We start from the raw sequence: 18,217 nt of genomic DNA on the forward strand, positions 1-18,217 counted from the left end.
TGCCAGGGATCCAGGGGCAGCCACAGCTTCTCTGGGCACCCTGTGCCAGGGCCTGAACACCTTCCCGGGGAGGAATTTCTTCCCAGTCTCTAAACCTACTCTCTCCCTGTTTGGAAGCCTGGGCTGGATTGCTCCCCTCTGTCTATTTTTCTAAAGTGTCATTTATCCAGTGAAAATGTCCCAGCCTAAGCCATGGGGCTGCTGGCAGTGCTGTCACTAAGCCATTGCTCACTGGATTTCCCAGCGATGGATTGGCAGCACTTCCTGGCCCACATAAGAAATATCACAGTAATGGGAAGTCCAAGGAGTACAAACAAGAGTTGACATTTTCTAAACTGGTTACTGGAAAATTAACATTTATTCTTCTTCTCCTTCTTGCCTTTCCCCCCAGTCCCATTCCATGTGTGTAACACTGGTGCTTAATTATAGTGACACCCGTTTGCAGGAGCCAGGCTGTGCCAGGGGGTCCCTGTGGGGTCCTTCTGCTGCCTGTGTAATATTAAAGTGTCAGGGTGTTACAAATTGGGTACTTCATCCTTGATAAGCAATTATTATCTGCCTTTCCCAAGTGGGAAAGACCCGTATAACTCAACAAGGTGCCAGAGATTGAGGCCTCTTGAGTAAAACCCCAATGAGTCCTGAAGGGGACCCTGGGACGATGTTGTCTTGTTGCTGAACTTGAGATATTCCATTTATTGTACTGGAATATATTTCCTGAAGTCAACGTTGGGCAAAATAATACAAGAGGCTGTTAAATCAACAGTACAACAGGATTTAGTGTCCCTCTGTGATGGCCTTCTAAAAACCTTAATCACCTCTGATGGAAGCAGAAAGCTGCTGTCAGAGTTTGCTGACCACTGCTGAGCAAACAGCATTAGTTACTGCTTTGAGTCGTTTTAATAATTGAGGAAAAAAATGTGTTTCTGTTTTCTTCCATTCATTTATAATTGCATGGGCCTTGGACTTAAAAGGCCTGAGTTTCTCAAAGTTTTATGCATGCTTATTTTTAAAGTTTTATTGCACATTTATTTCTATTATTTATATTTAGGTAACTCTAAGAAGTAGAATTCTGTGCTTAACCTGGCATTTTTTTGAGATTAAAGGCTCCAGTTTTGACCAGTTCTATTATTATCCATATGTTTTGTTGAGTTACAAGAGTAAAAAGAGAAAACATGGATGGCAAAGCCTTGTTTCACAGATAACATAAAAATGTGTTTTTGTGCTTTCAAATATCAAGACTACATAATGTTTATATAATACTTGTAATATCAAATGTCTGCAACTATATAAAATACAGTGAAATTAAACTTTTTACTGCCAATGAAAGATAAACTGTGAATAACATGTGCTCAAACTCTGCTTGTGGATCTCATGGTGCTTACCTACAAGTGTAGATAATTATTCCCATCCCAGATTTAGAGAAAAGAAAGGGTATGACCTGGATGTTTGGATAATTAGGGCCAGTCTGTGTTTCAGAGGACAAGCAGAGGCATTATTGAGGCAGTTACAAATTCTAACTGGAGTTTCATCCCTCACAGGATGGCCAGCACTCCTGGGAATCAGAAAGCTACACACTCAGAAAATTCCCAAGGGAAGAAGTCCCAGCATGCAGAAGAAGCCATTTTTTACATGAACTGCAGAGCAGCTTATCTGACTGTCTTAAAAAGCAGCTTAGAAAATATTAAATCAAAAGAACAGCTCAGTTTAGGTAATAATTGGATCTTTTTTCTTTCTAACTCTTACATGGGATGATTGCAGTGGGAGTATCCCTGTGCATAAACTCAGTAACTGCTTTAAGGAATTGAGAGTAGTTTTGGATGCCTGGTGGAAGTGGGAATGCCAGACAGAGGCATTTTATTATTATTATTATTATTATTATTATTATTATTATTATTATTATTATTATTATTATTATTATTATTATTATATTTTAAATGTATTTAATTAATTTACATTAATTAAATGTAAGTATTTTATTACAGGTTTTATTTTTAAATCACCAGTAGGAAAGGTCTCAGTTCAGCTCAGGGCCATTGCCCTGGCACAAAATCCACCATTACTGATGTTCCATAAGAATTCTTACTCCTTAACTCCTCCTGAATTATACTTTCATAGACTGGAATACAAAATTCTCATTTTTCTGTCCAGACTATATTTGTATATAAGTGGTGGTGGTGGTGTCAGCAGTACAACAGAAAAAAAATATCTCTGACTGTTTCAGCTGCACTAAATAAGGCTGTTGGTAGAAATTGAAAGCTGTGGGGCTTTGTTTTGAAAACTTCAGGAATTTCAAAGGGAAGTAAGAAAAATTGACCTGAAAAATGGAAGTTGGTTTCTTAATAGTAAATCTTAGTGACCAGGTAAAATAAGGAAAGAATAAGATAAGACTGAGTAATAAATAATCTCAGTTTTGAAGGAGGTTTCACTATGCCAGATAAAATTTCTCAAGCAAATACAATTCCAACTTTGCAGTTTCTTGTAGTTGTAGGATTGTGTGCTCAGTTTGGGAGTTTCTTTTTTCTTAGAGCATTTTTCTTCTTTTTAAGAAGGTTTTTCATGGAAACCACCACTGTAAAAGCTGAGTGCACTGATTGTAGCTTCTTTCCTTACACCAGAACGTGAAACTCCACCCATTAACAAGCATATTCCTACAGCTTGTGACATCCTAATGATAGTTTGGGATAATCTGGATTTTAATAGAGGGGTAGTGTGAATAAATGTCATCTCTCTAATAAATACTTTGGCTTTCAGCTTTATCCATATGGCACTTGGCTACACAGCAAGTGTTTGGGCATTTTGCTTTCAAGGTCAACTTAGAGAGGGCAGTTAGTTGTTTAGACTCTCAATCTTTTCAGAGATATTTTGTAAGAACTGAGAGTCAAAGACTCATATTTCATCTGAAGTCAATGCTGACATTTCTCAAAGGAGTGGTGCCAATGTTTAAGCATCTCTTGCTTCATGAAGTTTGGTTGATATTCCAAAATAAAGTGCTCACTGAGAGATTGGCCCTGTGAAATTTTATTTGTAGGAGTTTTGCTTATCCTCAAATAGTAGCTTCATTTTCTGTCTGTTGTAATATTACTGGGGTGATTTAGCAGAATCAGACCATAAAGAAATATAAATAAAAGGTACAGTCTGATTGAACTTTCACAAATACAAATTGGGAGGCACATAGGGAATGGCAAGTGCTGATCTCCCTGGAGATATAAAATTAAGGATTGTATATTTGAAGGATATCTGTCAAATATAATAATGTGCTGCACTGACATTCCAGAGAACTCTCTTATCCATGGAAACAAACCCACAGAGTCACTGCCCTTCCTTCCCTGGCTGCCCTTGACATTGAGATTCCCAAACCGTTGCTCTGTGCCCAGGCATGGCTCCCATAAAGATGTGAGCTCTGCTCTGTTCTGGCTCCTCCAGCAGAGGTGGCAGGGCACAAATCTTTATTTAGTGCTTGGCACTGAGGCAAGGATTAACGGGAGAAGAGCCTGGCTTGGTTGGTTGTTGCTTTGCTGGTGACACAGCTCCCACTGAGCACTGTCACGATGCCACTGCCTCATTTCACAGATGTTCCTCAGCAGTTCCCAGCACAGGCTTGGGCACTGCTCAGCTGGCTTAAAATCAAATGCCAGCCCAGGTAGAGATGGAGGATCTCCTGTGCTTCCCTAAAAAATTATTTGGGAAGATATAAAAAGCATCCCTCTCATTTCAGATAGACTGTGAATATAATTTCCACTTAACATAATACCTTTATCACACTGAAAACTGAAAGGATTTTTCAGTAAAGACCTCGAAGAGACAAATAGATCCAGCAAATTCATTTTGGAGAATGCCAGGTGTAACACCCATGACACTGATTGCATGTGTGGCATTGGCTGTCTGGTGGTATAATTTTTCCTTTAAAATTCATGTTGTATAATTTGAATTGATATATTCAAATGTACAGGTGTGACATAAAGTATTGTCTCAGGTAAATTCAACTCTAGATCTCAGTTCTTGGCAAAGGAAAGAAGAAAAGATGATGAAAAGAGGAAAAGATGATGCTGGTCTTAGTAGAAGTAGGATCTAATAACGTGCAGACTTAAAAATAATATGCTCTTGTTATTAAGATACTGGATAAAAGTTGAATTTTACACTTGAGACTGTCTTTGAGTTCATGGATGTTTTGATTAAGATCATAACCAAAACTGTCCTTCAGACCCACTTTTCTCTTGGAGTGATTTGGCTTTAAAAAAATCTGAACATGGGAAGTGACTCAAGGATGTTTGGAGAAAACTCCTTTCCTAACAGCTGGAGTATGTATTTAATATTATGTTTTATTGTTCAGCACTTCAACAAGCTGGAAGAAATCCTTCTCAGAAGACTATTAACAAATACTGGACTTCACAAACAACTTCACTGAATTTTGATGATTTTTGTGCTATTTTAAAAAAAGAAAAGCCAGCTACAAAAAATGAACTACTCGAAGCATTTGGAAAAATAGACACAGATAAGTCTGGATATATTTTACATGATGAACTTTTTAAAATTCTTACAACAGTAAGTATTACTAGAAACTTAATTATCTATCTTGAATTAGTAGAGGTTTTGGAAATTAGATGGTTCTGAGAGCTGGGATTCCCCATTTTATGGAAGATTTTCATGGTGGGTTTCCAGAAGACACCACAAAATTTCATAACCTGAAACAACTGATCTCTTCGATATTTAGTAGCATTGTAAAGACATAATTTTTAATGATTTTAACCTCTGTTTTCATGATTCAAATCAAAATCTGTTGAAATCTATTGCAAGATAAACTTCTCTGAAAGAATATTTAAGGATTTATCCTTTGTTCATAAAACTTGTGCTGTAGGCAAGCAGGATTCTTGATTAGGAACCCAAACTGAGCTGTTTTTTTCTTGCAGAGAGGTGATAAAATGACCTGGGAGGAAGTAACCAGCATTACTAAACAAGCTGATTTTAACTGCAGTGGTAAACTTGACTACAGCAAGGTATGGCCAAGAGTGATATTTGTTCTTGTATGAGCTTTAGTGATCTTAGCCCAGGATTCTAAATTTGGGTCTGAATAAACAGCCCACAGAGATTTGTACATAAATATGATTTCACAGGAGGAAAACTGGTAAGAATCCTATGTTAAAAATCAGTCTTCCAGTATCTAGAAAGGAAGAGTTGAAAGTCACAAGTAATTTTTGTTCAATATTTGGACCTCCTTGTTGAATCATGGCTGCATTTTACTGTGGTACTTGAGTGGTTATTCTGATTATTGAAAATTAAAATTATATTTGGCTTGGAGAGGAAATACATTCCATCTGCTGAGCTGTGCTTTCCTTGCTAATCCTCCATTTTACTCCTTAGGGCCTTTTGAGAAATGTAACATTAAATAAGTGAAATACTCTTTTTGTCTCTCCAGTTCTGTGAGCTGTACCTGACCACCAGTGAGCAGTGCTGCAAAGCTGCAAGGGACAGGCTGGAAACTGACCCTCGACTGAGGCAGCAGCACTTTGGGAATCAAACTGAACATTTCTCCCATGGGATCACACTGCCAGTGTCAAAAGCATCCCCGAGGGTCTCCAGGAAAACTGATCACAAATTGGCCAAAGGTATTTATAGTTCTTATATTTTATGTTTTCTTTCTGTTGGAGATGAAGCTCTGGCTCAACGAGCTGTTGAGTTTTTGTTTAGTTTTTCAATTTTTCTCAGATTATTGAAGATTTTATTGATGAATATGATTTCTACTGTGACAATCACATCAATGTGTCATTAAAATATGTTCAAATGGCTGTAGCTGTGAAGCTCTCAGATTCCTAAGAGTGGATTTTGTTGATTTTCATGTGACACAGTCCAGAGGGAAGAGAGAAAATTAATGCTCAGATGTTGCAATATAGGCAAATTATTTATTTCCTTCCTAGATCAGAGATGAAACCCTAAACATTTCTCAATAATCTGTGTGTTTGTTTCAAATATTGAGACTGCTTTTCAAGCACAATTATTAAATTGTTGACAGTTTCATGTCCTTCCTGAGTTACAGAGATACTTCAAAACCTTCCCTAACTGGAAAAACTCCACAGGGAACAGACTGCAGAGCCACCAAGTATGAAATTTTGGGATGTGCTTTGTGCTGTTCCAAGTTGCTTCAAATCAAAGAGGTGCAAAAATGACACAATAGTGATGAAGGGAAGTTCTCTGATGGAGTTCTTGTCATCCAGTTTTCTTTGTGCTTCTAAATGCAAGGATTATGATAAATAGCACTAGGAGAGGGTTGCAATAATGTAACTGTAATTAAATATCTCTGTTTATAGGTGACAGCAGAGCTCCTTCAAGACCTTCATCAGCTCAAAGCGGCAAAGCTTCCACCTCCACCACTGTGACTGTGAGTGCCAGCAGCAGCAGGAACACAAAGCTAATTATTGAGCCTGACACAATGAAGGTATCACACTGAAATGATGGTGTTTTCCTCTAGGCACCTGTGTTACTGCATTTTAAAGAAGCTAAAAATCAGAGAAAAATGGTGTCTTATGTTTTATTAACAGTTTGTCAAGGGCAGCTATAAACTACTGAGAGCTTTCTTGGTACATATTATTATCAACATTTTTATATACTGTTGGTTTTGCTGACAACAAGTTATTGGAAATAATTTTTCAGGTGTGAAGGTTTAATAGAACAAAATGTGTTTTTTATAAATGAAACCACTGTTGGAGAAAACAGTTAATGACTTCTTGAGAAATTCAAAATTGAATAATTTATTAGGTTGGTGAGAACTTTAAATGCTTAAGTAGTCTGAAAGATTGTGTATCATAAACCTTTGCATGAAAGGTAATTGGAAATAAATAACAGATCTATGAGCATATTCAGTTTCTTGGGCATTGCTTGGTAAATAGATGCTGTAACCTGAAAATATTGATTTTTAGTTAGACTAATATGTTCTATCAGTATTTTCTTTTAAATAAATCACTCATTCAATATAAATTCCTGGGGGAGAGAGACAACAAAGTCACTTTGCTAAGTCAATATTTGTAGAGTGTTAATATTGATCTTTTTCCCTTTGTTTTTCCTTTCTGGACTGAACCTTTACTAGTTTTCTTTCAACAGAAAATAATAGCTGTAGAAATATAAAACATTAACTGGGAACTGCTGGGATACATTAAAAATGTGCACCTGGAGACTCCTGTGTAAAAGGGAAAAAATGGTTCTGACCACACAGTGTAACTGCTGCTGGAAAAAACGGAACTGATTGTCCTCAGGAGCTGCATTTTTGTTTCAAATAACAACTCTGGATTTGTTATTGAACTCTGAAGTCCTTTATATCTTCCCCATTGCTATACAGTGACATTTGTTCTATATTAAAATTTCAAAACATCATCTCCCAGGGAATTTGTGCAGTCTGTTTAGGTAGCTGGACCTCTGTGCAATTTAACCTGCAATCTCACCTTGTTCAAACGTGATGTGGGGTGTAGAAAACCAGCACACACTTCCCCAAGATTGGATTCTTTTTTCTTTCCACAAGCCAGTAAGAACTGACTGAAAAAAAAAGATATTGATTAGTATTGCTTGGCATCATCCAAAAACTAGAATCAATCAACATGGAAAGGTATAAGTAAGTAGAATTGTTAATCTTTTTAAGTTCATTTCATTCTACCAGAATCAATGAATAAATACCCAGGGATTTATTTATGGTGTGAATCAGAATCCATCACCCAAAAATTCTTTTTATTAATCTCATATCCAAGAATCTTGTTTTATTTTTTTTGCTGTTCTCCTGTCTTTTTATTTAAGTAGGGAAATATTGCCCTCAGGATATTGGAGCAACACCAACTTTACATTTCTGACAGAGAAAAACAGTGAAAGCCAGAACATGGTGAAATGTTTGAAATTAAAAACCCTTAGAAAATTCCTCTCAATCATTGTTTTTTATTAGGAATTATGCATCAATGGGTAGATATTTTCAATATTAAATTTCAGTGGCAGTGACCAGCAGCAGGTAGTGCCTAACATTTCCTTCCAAATAACATTTCTAACACAAACATTTCCCACTTCAGCTATTATTCAACAACTTCTGTTCTGCTTTGAAGTGACAGAGGAAAATCCAATCAGAAAATCCTCTTTTAGCTTCCCAGTTTTCCATACCTGTTTGGAATTTTGATAATTTAGGATTTGTAGCACCACTTCATGCTCGCTACCAGAGTAACTGGATTTGATTTCCTGAACAGAAAGGATAAAGATAAGATTTTTGTCCAGCAGTTTTGGCAGGCATCAAGCTTGAATCAAACAACTAGTTGTTTCAGATGTCAGATTTTAAGAAAGAAATACCCATTTTTAAAATTTCCATTTAGATAAAGTCAGGAGTCATGGAAGTGTTGGAATAAACAGTTTAGGAATAGCAGTGGAAATGATCCAAGAGGCTGAACTCCATGTTGGAATTCTGTCACTGACTTATGTTAATCCCAGCTCCCATTATCCACATTTTGACTGACACAACCCCAGCTGTTGCTCCATATTCAACCCTCACTATTAAATCCCAGGAATATTTTGTCTCTGATCACTTTTTTCTTAATTATTTTTCATGATTGGTCCCCTTTTTCCTTGTCCTGTCACTACCAAAATCCAGTTTAATGGATAAAGATAAAATTATTGGATGTATTTGTTAGTTAGTTTTATTCTGCTCCATAAAAGTTGGCCAGAGGTTATCTCTGGCTCCATGGTCCAGAAATAGCTGCATTTCCATAAAGATTATCCCTAAAAACTTCCCCAGTAGGTTGTGCCCACAATGAAAAGATTATGGGAAATTATAGGAGGGGAGAGACTTGGATAGCAGTGCCTGACAGGGATTGAACATCCCACTTTATTTTAAATAACTTAATTAGTCTTTGTCTTTTCCACAGCAGATTTACTTTGAAAGTCTTTTAGAACTTCCTTAGAAAAATCTTCATTTTTAAAAAAAATACAAACCTCTAAAGAACAGCAGAAAGGGAGCTGCAAAGTATATAATAATTGTATTTAAATTAATCCATGCTGTCAGCTGTTGGCAAATATAATTATCAGAATCTTCATGGCTATTCCAATTTAATTTTCAGCTGTAGGAGCATTGGGGTAATCTCTGTGCTTCTCAGGCATTTTCACAAGTGAAGCACTGTTACTTTGTAAAAATTGTCTACAAAAAGGACTATTTGGGACTTTTTTTTTTTAAATAAAAGTATATTGATGCTGTATCTCATGGTGTGTTTTATTCAGGGTTCATTAAATAATCAAATCTTCATCCAAAATGAAGTAAACATTTAATATTTGTTTGTTTTCCAGGAATGGCAATGTGCACAATCCAAAGGCTGCTTCTACCTGGAGGAAGATGGGGAAATCATCAGCCACAAGTACAGGCTGCACTTACCCCAAAGATCTGCAGTTTGTGTCACCATCAAACCTTTCACTGTTCCCCAGGCTGAAGGTGAGTGTGTTTATTTTTAATTTTCTTCTTAAAAAGAGGTAAGGGCTTGGAGATTTACCACAGGGCTTCATCCAGTTGCTGCATTGGGATGATTTTTTTTCCCCTAGTAGAATATTCCCTTTTTAATCCCATAAAACAGGAGCATTTAAAACCCAAAATTGTTATAAAGTCACCTGGACTGGCTTTTTTTTCCTTTAAGAAATTTGTGTGGTGTGTAACCATTCCTTGATATTCTTGAGCCTTAATGATAGAACTATTTTAGCAATAATTCTTGATGATAAAATTGTTAATTATCTGCAAGACAATCACAAGGCTTGGAACAATTAATTTGTTTAGCCTAAACAGGAAGAAAATCCCAATAGCATAGAACAGATTTTTTTCCCCATTTGTCATCAGCAGGGATCAATAAAAACCATGGGACTATTTCTTTTGAGATGCCAAATTTTGGGCCATTATTAAGCATTTTTGGGGGGATATTTTTCTTTTTAGGAAAATCTTGTCGCTGGTTGTCAGTGGATACAGCTTTGTTTATTCTGAAGGAAAATGAAACCCAAGAGAATCTACAGCTTGTGAGTTTTACTGAACTCCAAAACAAAGAGGTTAGAGATTTTTGGTGTATTCCTATTTTCATTGTTATTTTATAATGTGTGTGTTAATGCTGGAGGTGTGAATTCCATGTGTTTGGAAGGAATTCCAGCTGTATCCAGAACTGCTGAGTTGCTGGCTTTATTTACAGCTACTCTGTAAAAACTCAGTTCTGTTTCTATACCTTCAAACACAAAATATCCAAGGCAAAATCTGTTTAAATTCCCTTTAATTTTCTTTCTCCTTGCTATTTGAACTTCACAATACACAGAATATTCTTTTCCTGTGGCAAAAATAAGATAGCATTAACTTATTTTCCCCTTCTTCCCTCATCTCTTTCCTGTCTGTTTTTCTAACTTTTATTTTAAGAGATTCAATGTTTTTATTTTAATTTTTAAATTTTTTTTTTTAAGGAGAGAACCCAGCATTCCCAGTGTTTTCAAGTACTTAATCACTTTTGTATGAATGTTGCTGGCAACAAAGAAAGGCATCATTTGAGAAGTTCTTACAAACTTTTCTGTCTTTCTTTAAGAGCAGGTGTTTGGCTGGAGAGGGGAGCTTGGAGCTGGAGTTTACTGGCTGCTCCCTTTCACAACTGGCTGCAGGCTGAGAAAGGTAAAAACCCAAATGACTGGAGAAGCAGAACTGGTGTGGAGGGATGAAGATGGAGAGCTGGCTCTCACCAGAGAATTCCGGTGAGTTTTAGTCCCAAACATAAAAATAAAAATCTCTTTTCCATCTAGAATGTGGCTTTTTAAATCTGGATGTTCCCAAAGTACAGAATTATTCTGTTTGTACAGAGTAATCTCAAACAGACTGAACTGAATTTAGCAATGTTATGAGACAGCAAAAGGAAATGGAAGCCTTTGGAAACAGTTTGGCCTTTTTCATCCCTCAGAGCTACTTTGTTGGATATATTTGAAACAATTGATTTGGATGGCAATGGCCTCCTGAGTCTGGAGGAATACAACTTCTTTGAGCTGAGGACTAGTGGGGAGAAGTGTGATCAGGAAGCCTGGGCAGTGTGTAAGGGTAAGTTCATTACTGTGGTACAGCTAATTAGGGCTATCAATAAAGTTCCAAGCTGGCTAGAAGTGGGTATTCTGTATCTATTCCAAAAACATATGTAGATCTTGTTCTCTTCCTCCTCTCTTTTTCTTCTTTTCCAGTCTCCTGTCCTTTGCTTTGCTTCATTCTGCTGTGTGTGCCACTGACCTTCTGCTGAGAAAGTTCTTCCCCTTCCTAATTGTTTTGTAGCTGCCAAAATCTACAGGGTTTGTAATCCTGGATCATATGGGGAAGGAAACTGTCACAGGTATTTGTTTAATCCATCTCCTTTGTGCAGCTTGGGCTGGTGCTGCTTTTTTTATCTGACCAAGTGTGGAGAGGGACATTTAATTAGTCTCTAAATTGGCAGCCAGAGTTTTTGTGGGTTGCCAGTGTCTCCTTTTATAAAATCCATATCATGTTTGATATAATTCCTCTGGAGGCTGTAGAACATTGGCTAAAATACTTTAAATCTGCCAAGCCCTGTTAATAATCTCTTCCCAAAACACTCTGAGGTATCAGAATTTTTCCTAACTGATGGAAAACTCCTACAAAAATACATTTCTAGAACTTACTTTCTCCTCTGTTTCATCCCTGGATGTGCTTTTCCACACTTGATGGCTTTGTCAGGGTAATACAAGTGGGAGGGGTGGAAATGTGTGAATAAATATGAGAGGAAAGAGGAGAAGATGGGGAATGTTTCACCAGGTCATCAATCAGTGGAAGGGTTCACACGAATATCATCAATCTTGACACCAAAGTTCAAGCCATTTATTACAGCATCTGTACCCTTGGATAGATTTATTAAATTGGTAATCCCTTTTTAATAATATATAGTAAAGATTTAGCATTGTTATGAAGATGAGAAAACCATTTTTAAAAGTCCCTGACACGAGGACATTTCAATTATGTGTTTGCTGACATGAGAGTGGTGGATCTATGATATTCTCTCTAGAGAGGGGTGTTAGGATTACTGGAATTTTATTGCTTTTTAGGAACTAAGTAAATCATTTCTGTATCAAGGACCTGAAGCGTTTCAAGGTGTTGGCTCCAGCTGGCTTTCATTTCCCATTCCTAAAATACCCCATTCTGCAAAGCTCAGCCACAAACTTTTAGGAAAAAAAGAATCAATATGAAGTCTTTTTGTTTTGAAATCTCCCACTTTTTTGGGGTTATCCAAGGAGCCAGCTGTTTGTAGGCATTATCCCAAATCCACAAGGGAGCTCTGCAACCATCACATGGCTGGTCAAAGACATTCTTTCCCAAATAATCTTGGAGATCTTGAGGCTCTAAGTTGGCTCCATCTTTTCAACCTTGTTAACAGGAGGGGGATTTTGGCTGTGGAAGGAGGAAGGTGTTTGAAGAGAGAACAGATTTTGAAGTGCTGTTTTTATTCCTCTGAAACAGAGAATTTTGAGATGAAGAAGAATGAACTAACAAGACAAGGATTTCTGGATTTGAACCTCATGGAAGCCAACGACCGGGATGGGGATCCTTGGGACCTTTGGGTCACTTTGTTGTCCCTGGGCTACAACAAAGCCTTAGAAATGACAGAGGTAGGAGAGGCACAGAGCAAAAATCCTGCACATTTAACTGCTGCCATCTTTGTGTCTGCCACAAACTGACTGCAGGAGGGCAGGGAGCCACTGCCACCATCCAGGGCTTCCACTGTCATTGTCCTGATTCTTAGCACAGCACCTGTATCTTTGAAAAAACAGAAATTCCCCTTTGCTTTAGAGAAAGACAGGATTTCATGGGGTTACAGAGGAAGGAATTTCAGTTTGTGTCTGTTGAAAGACCCTGTGCACTGTGTTGGTGGGGAGTGATAGGAGGATGAGGATGGTAAACTGTGACCTGTCAGCAAATTTAGATAAAACAGGTCTTTTTCACCTTAAAAAAGTAATTTTTTGTGGCCCAAACCTCAATAGAAATGGATAAAGATAGTTTTTTTCCACATGATTCAGAATTCCTAGTTTCCAGACGTAACCATTTCTGTTATTGTTGCTATTTACAACAGTGTCTGAAGAGGTTCAACATAAAATTTTAATGCTTCATTAAAATTTTTGGGTTTAGGTTACACATTTTTTGCTTTGCAGGACCAGGGATTATTTCTCTGATGTTTCTGTGCATTGACAGATTTTATTTTTTTTTTAGTATCTATTTATTTTTATATTCTGAAATACATATTACATATTTATCAGGTTAATAATTCTTTCTAAAGAAAGAGAATCTCCTATGAAGAGGAAAAAATTAAGAAAAATCAAAGCATTAAATATACAGATAATTAAATAATTTAATTCTCAGGAAAAGCAGATCTTTAGGATCACAGTCTGATAATATTATTTAACTTTGTGAAGCAGGTCAGTGTAGTCAGTATATAAAATATATAAAGACCTAAAAATGGCCAGTATGAGAGATAACAGGTATCTCTGAGTGAAAATTTTGGGATGGTGCTGAGGGATTTAAGGATGGGCTCCTTTTCCTCTGACTTGTGGTTGGCAGTCCCTGCAAGGCTGTTTTTCTGCATTTCAGCCACAAGAGAGAGCCCTCCTCCAAGAAAGAGCATTTTGGGGAGGTTTTTCTCCAGTCAGGAATTTCAGGAAGGTGTTTTGTGCCTTGTTCCAGCTGTGGTTTCTGGCTCCAGCCTTTGCTTTCCAAAGGACAGCACAGCTATCAAATGCTTCAGTAATTAATCTAAAATTCTCCAGCTGTTAACTCGTGTCTCTCACTTAACTCTTTAATTCCTTGGTTTCAAATAATTTAAGATTGATGTTTTGGAAGTACTGAGACAGAACTTGAGAAATCCTGGTGGATTCCAACAGCTTTTAGAAAGGAATTGATGTGCTGTGCCTAAGAAAATACAAAGCCTTGATTGTTACACCAGGAGTAAAATGTAGCCAAGCTACTCCCAGAGTGCTCAATGCAACATTGCACGAGTGTTGAATCTGTGTGGACTGGCACAAACAGCAACAGTGTGACAGGTTTATTTCAGGCACTGGAATACATTCAGATTTCATTTTAATTCCTGGACACTTTCCTGTCCAAGGAGGAGTTTGCTGTGTTGAGCTATGTCAGGTGGACTGGGAATGGCATGAAAAAGGCCAGTGGCCCTGGGGTTTAATTTGGTGTAAAATATTGCAACAGCTCACAGTTTATAATATTTCATATTCAGGGAAATATTTACATCTGGGTCACTCTAGTTCAAATATGAAAATACTTAGGAGCTGTGGGTGAAAATCTGAGGGGAAAAACTACAGCTAGAGTGATGCTAAAACTCATCTTCTTCACTGCAGGCCTGCCCCTTTGTCATTGACATCAGTGCAGAGAGGTGCAAACCCAGAATTAAAGCCATTTCTCTGGAGGCAGGGGGCTCCCAGCTCAGCAGGGCTGTCTGCAGGTCTGTGGTTTATAAAGGAGAGGCCAAAGTGCTGGATGGCTCTGAGAACATCTTCATCTACACCTACAGATCTGGCAGTAGAATCACCTCTGTGATTGAAAATAAGGTATGGCCTGAAAATTCTGTATTGTACTTTGTGTTAATGTCTGTTGTTGCTCCTTCTTCTTCCTCGGGTCATATTTGAGAATTGCTTTTCCTGAAATGAGGTTTTTGTGTCTGTTTCATTAAAAAAAAACACTGCCTGATGTGTTCCTTGTGACCTCAGAAGAGCCTGGGTCAGTGTTGGTGGAAAGGGCAGAATGTTGTAATGAAGCAAACAGTTCTAACTGCTGTATAGAAACTGAATATTTTTGTGTTCACATCCCAATTTTTCAATATTTTGACACAGTATCATCATCATATGAGGAAACAAACACTAACAGCAGGAAATGCAATTAGAGCAAGAGCAAAGATCACAGCATTTACACTACTGAATGTTTTCAGTGTCCATAAGAAAGTCAGAGCAGTGATTTTTAGGAGTGTGTTATGGATGAGTTTTTACCTGATTATTCTTCCAGGTGTGCTTTATTAGTAATTCAAGCTGGAAGTTGTAAATCCAAGTAGAAGTGGTAGGTGAGATTTTAAACCTTTTTCCACAGATCACAAGGAATGTTTTCAGTTTCCTTTATACCAGGAACTGTGAGTAAATAAGCACAGTGCAGTAAGATGTTGAACTTCAGATGCTTCAAATCTTAAAAGATCACAGCAAGAAGTGTATTTTTAAATTCCCAGCCATGCAAAAGGGGGTGGGCTGGGGGACTAATATTAGGACTGGATGCTAAGGCTCCTGGAACTCTGGATTTGGCTTTGCACTTCGCCCTTTAGGGTGGATATTTCAGAGTTATTTATATGTTTGGGGATATGTCAGAGAAATAGATCAGGGCTGCACTGAGATAACTGGATGTTCTCTGCTTCAGATCTCTGCCCACTCTGTTTATACCACTTGGGTTTGGTTTGCAGGTCTCACCCAGCTGGGTGGGAATACTGGGAGCTCCACAGAGGGATCTGGACAAGCTGAGGCCGGTGTTGTGAGCTTCAACAAGGCCATGTTGTATCTCCACAAGTCTTTGTCTTGTTAGAATGAGTCTTCAGTGACTTTTGACCGTGGCAGCAGTGCTAAGGTGCATTTGTGACCCTTCAAAGAGTATCTGTTCCTCTTCAGAGTATCCATAAAGCATTTCCATCCCTAAAACAGCAAGGTCACAGGAAGTCCAAGGAGTGTGCAGTTGTTACACAAAGAACAGACTCTTAACCACTGAAGTCTAACGGTTCCTTCATGTTTTTTCACCTGCAGTCTGAAAATAAAGTGATAATTCATGTCAACAATGAGCAGAGTAAGAACTGCCTAAACAATAGGGGACTGACGGTTTTTGCCGTGGAAGTGGCTCCAAAATCCATGATGGTAAGGTTCTCTTATTGCTTAGCCAACTTTAGAGAAAATCAGGTGACATCTTTATAGTTTCTTTTTGTAGGGCTTTTATCATGATAATGAGCATGTGGACAGTGGCATCTTCTGACCAGAACAGATCAGAAGCACTTTTTGATATTTCAAATTTGATCATGTACTTGATGTATCCCTGTTTTCCCGTGCAGTTTGCTATAAAAATCCATAATCCAGTTTTTCATATATGAGCCTATTTCATTGTCCATTCTATACATGCACCATTCACTAAGATTTTCAATACTCTTTCTATAAGACTGTATTTTATGTTTTTTTTCACTTAGCAATTTTTAATCCCGTGTATTGATGCCTGTGAGAACAGACCAAGCATGCACTAATAAGAAAGGGAAATAAATGTATTGCAGTCCTTGTGCACACTGTGATTTGCTGGTAGTTAACTTCTGTTAAACTTGATTTAGGGATCATGTTAACCATGAGACAATTTGATTGCTGAGCCCTGCTGCAGAGCAGGGCAGGATCTAGTGGCAATTCCAAATGGGGGTTCTGAAGGATGGAATGTGATGGGAAATGCATTACAAATGCAGATGATGTTTTTCTTCATTTATTTAAGAATAACCCCCTGGTTTTATTTTTCTAAAAGTACACCCTCTTTGTTTAAAAGCAGAGGTTTTTATTTCCCAGCTTTCCAGGGTGGATTCATTCAAGCCTGCTGCAAACAGAGCAGTCCCATGACACAGGCAGGACTGGGGCCTATTTAAATTGCTGCTGACACTTTAGATATCCATTGCCTCATCCTGTAAGGTGATTTGTAATTTGAATTTAGGCTTCATTCAGTATAAACTGTAGGCTCAGTCCTTATGGATGTTTTGCTGTTAAATTCAAGAGTAATTTTTTAATATCTGTCAGTGTAGATGATAAATATTCATCATTTAGTGACACAAGTACTGAACACTTTGCTTACACAGCACATTGGGGAACAGGTCTCCAATAAAGAGAACTCTCTTTCACCTCTGCTTTCTCTTGTGCCAGGTCTCTCAGCATGTGATGGCCCTGAACGAGCAGGAAGAGTGGATTTACAGCTGTGTGCACTCCCTTGTATGTTAAACCTCCCAGTGCCAGGGCTGGGAGCAGCCAGACTCAACCAGCATTAGCTTTGGGCAGCTTTTAGACAATTTATAATCTTATCCTTCTCAAAAAGATGGAATACATTTGTATTTCTTGATGATTTGGGCATGAAAACACTGAGGCACAATAAAAATTAGTGTTGTTCAGTAATCCAGCTGCCAGTTGTAATATAATTGTGCTTTATAAAGGATTGTTTCCCTAAATATGCTCTCATTTTCCATACCATGGATTGTAATTTCATCACAGGCTGGAACTGGGAAAAAACTTAGTCAAGGGGGTTCCTAATTAAACATTCCTGTGGTTTTGGTGTGAGAAGTACAAAAGGATAAAACTCATTTTATTTTGTCACTTGATAAAGGATTTGTTTCTTTCCTCTTTTTGTGGCCATTTGCTGATAATCCTCATCTTTGTTCTGTAATTCCTACCTTATTTTATACTCTTTTTATATAAAATATAGCCTGCCTTTCCATATGCAATAAGGAAATAGCATCATTTGAGAAAAATGAAGGTTTGTCTTGGGCTCTTGACTGTTAACAGCACTTAATTATTCTCAGGGCAGCTGAAATAAGATGACTGAAGTGCACCAAGTTTAGGCTGCAACAGCAGTGAAAACCAGTTTTGCGGTACCAAGAACATTCAGCTTATTATATTTTTCTGATCCCTCTAAGTATCTGTTAATGTGGAAAAAAAAATGATGACCCTGACCACTGGATGCTTAAAAAGTGTTTGAGTTTAAAATAGCCATTAAATGTTTGTGACCTCATGTGTGAGGGCAGCAAGTAGTGTTGCAAAGTTATTTTTATCTGCCCCAACTGCTGCTCTCTGCTGTTACTCTGCTGTAATCTTACACTGGGCAAGTAAATGTCAGTGACAAAATGAGAGCTGGGCTCTGATTTACACACTCAGGCAGGATTCCTGCTGAACTTTGAGTTTTCCATGGTTTTTCCTTAGCAAGTACCACAGGTATTGTTTCCATTTTCAGAATTGCCTGAAAGAAGTTGAGGCCCCAAAAATATTTGGTGATTTTTAGTTCTGACTGAGCTCTGCAAATGCTACCTCAGGCAAGGTGTGGGCAAAGCAGAAATTCCCAGCTCCTTGTCTAAAAAAGAGTTGGGAAATAATGAGACACTGTGTGGAATAGACACTATAGAATGAGCAGTCCATTATTTACATTTCTTTTGTT

The 18,217-nt window shown here is 37.8% G+C and overlaps 1 protein-coding gene across 3 annotated transcripts in view; it reads left to right on the forward strand.

Annotated features, from left to right (window-relative positions):
- EFCAB7 (EF-hand calcium binding domain 7) overlaps window positions 1–17,387 on the forward strand; it is an 18,228-nt gene extending 841 nt beyond the window's left edge. For all 3 annotated transcript variants that reach the window (XM_015636476.2, XM_015636477.2, XM_015636478.2), the window contains 13 exons: window positions 1,539–1,708; window positions 4,331–4,542; window positions 4,908–4,994; window positions 5,414–5,603; window positions 6,303–6,430; window positions 9,298–9,439; window positions 9,929–10,038; window positions 10,562–10,719; window positions 10,923–11,056; window positions 12,479–12,627; window positions 14,365–14,574; window positions 15,802–15,909; window positions 16,939–17,387. In XM_015636476.2, the coding sequence (XP_015491962.1) occupies window positions 1,540–1,708; window positions 4,331–4,542; window positions 4,908–4,994; window positions 5,414–5,603; window positions 6,303–6,430; window positions 9,298–9,439; window positions 9,929–10,038; window positions 10,562–10,719; window positions 10,923–11,056; window positions 12,479–12,627; window positions 14,365–14,574; window positions 15,802–15,909; window positions 16,939–17,013 (1,872 nt within the window). In that variant the 5' untranslated portion in view covers window position 1,539 and the 3' untranslated portion in view covers window positions 17,014–17,387. The remainder of the gene's footprint in view (window positions 1–1,538; window positions 1,709–4,330; window positions 4,543–4,907; window positions 4,995–5,413; window positions 5,604–6,302; window positions 6,431–9,297; window positions 9,440–9,928; window positions 10,039–10,561; window positions 10,720–10,922; window positions 11,057–12,478; window positions 12,628–14,364; window positions 14,575–15,801; window positions 15,910–16,938) is intronic.
- Window positions 17,388–18,217: the final 830 nt, after the last annotated feature.

Source organism: Parus major, chromosome 8 (assembly GCF_001522545.3).
Source record: "Parus major isolate Abel chromosome 8, Parus_major1.1, whole genome shotgun sequence".
Lineage (NCBI taxonomy): Eukaryota > Metazoa > Chordata > Aves > Passeriformes > Paridae > Parus > Parus major.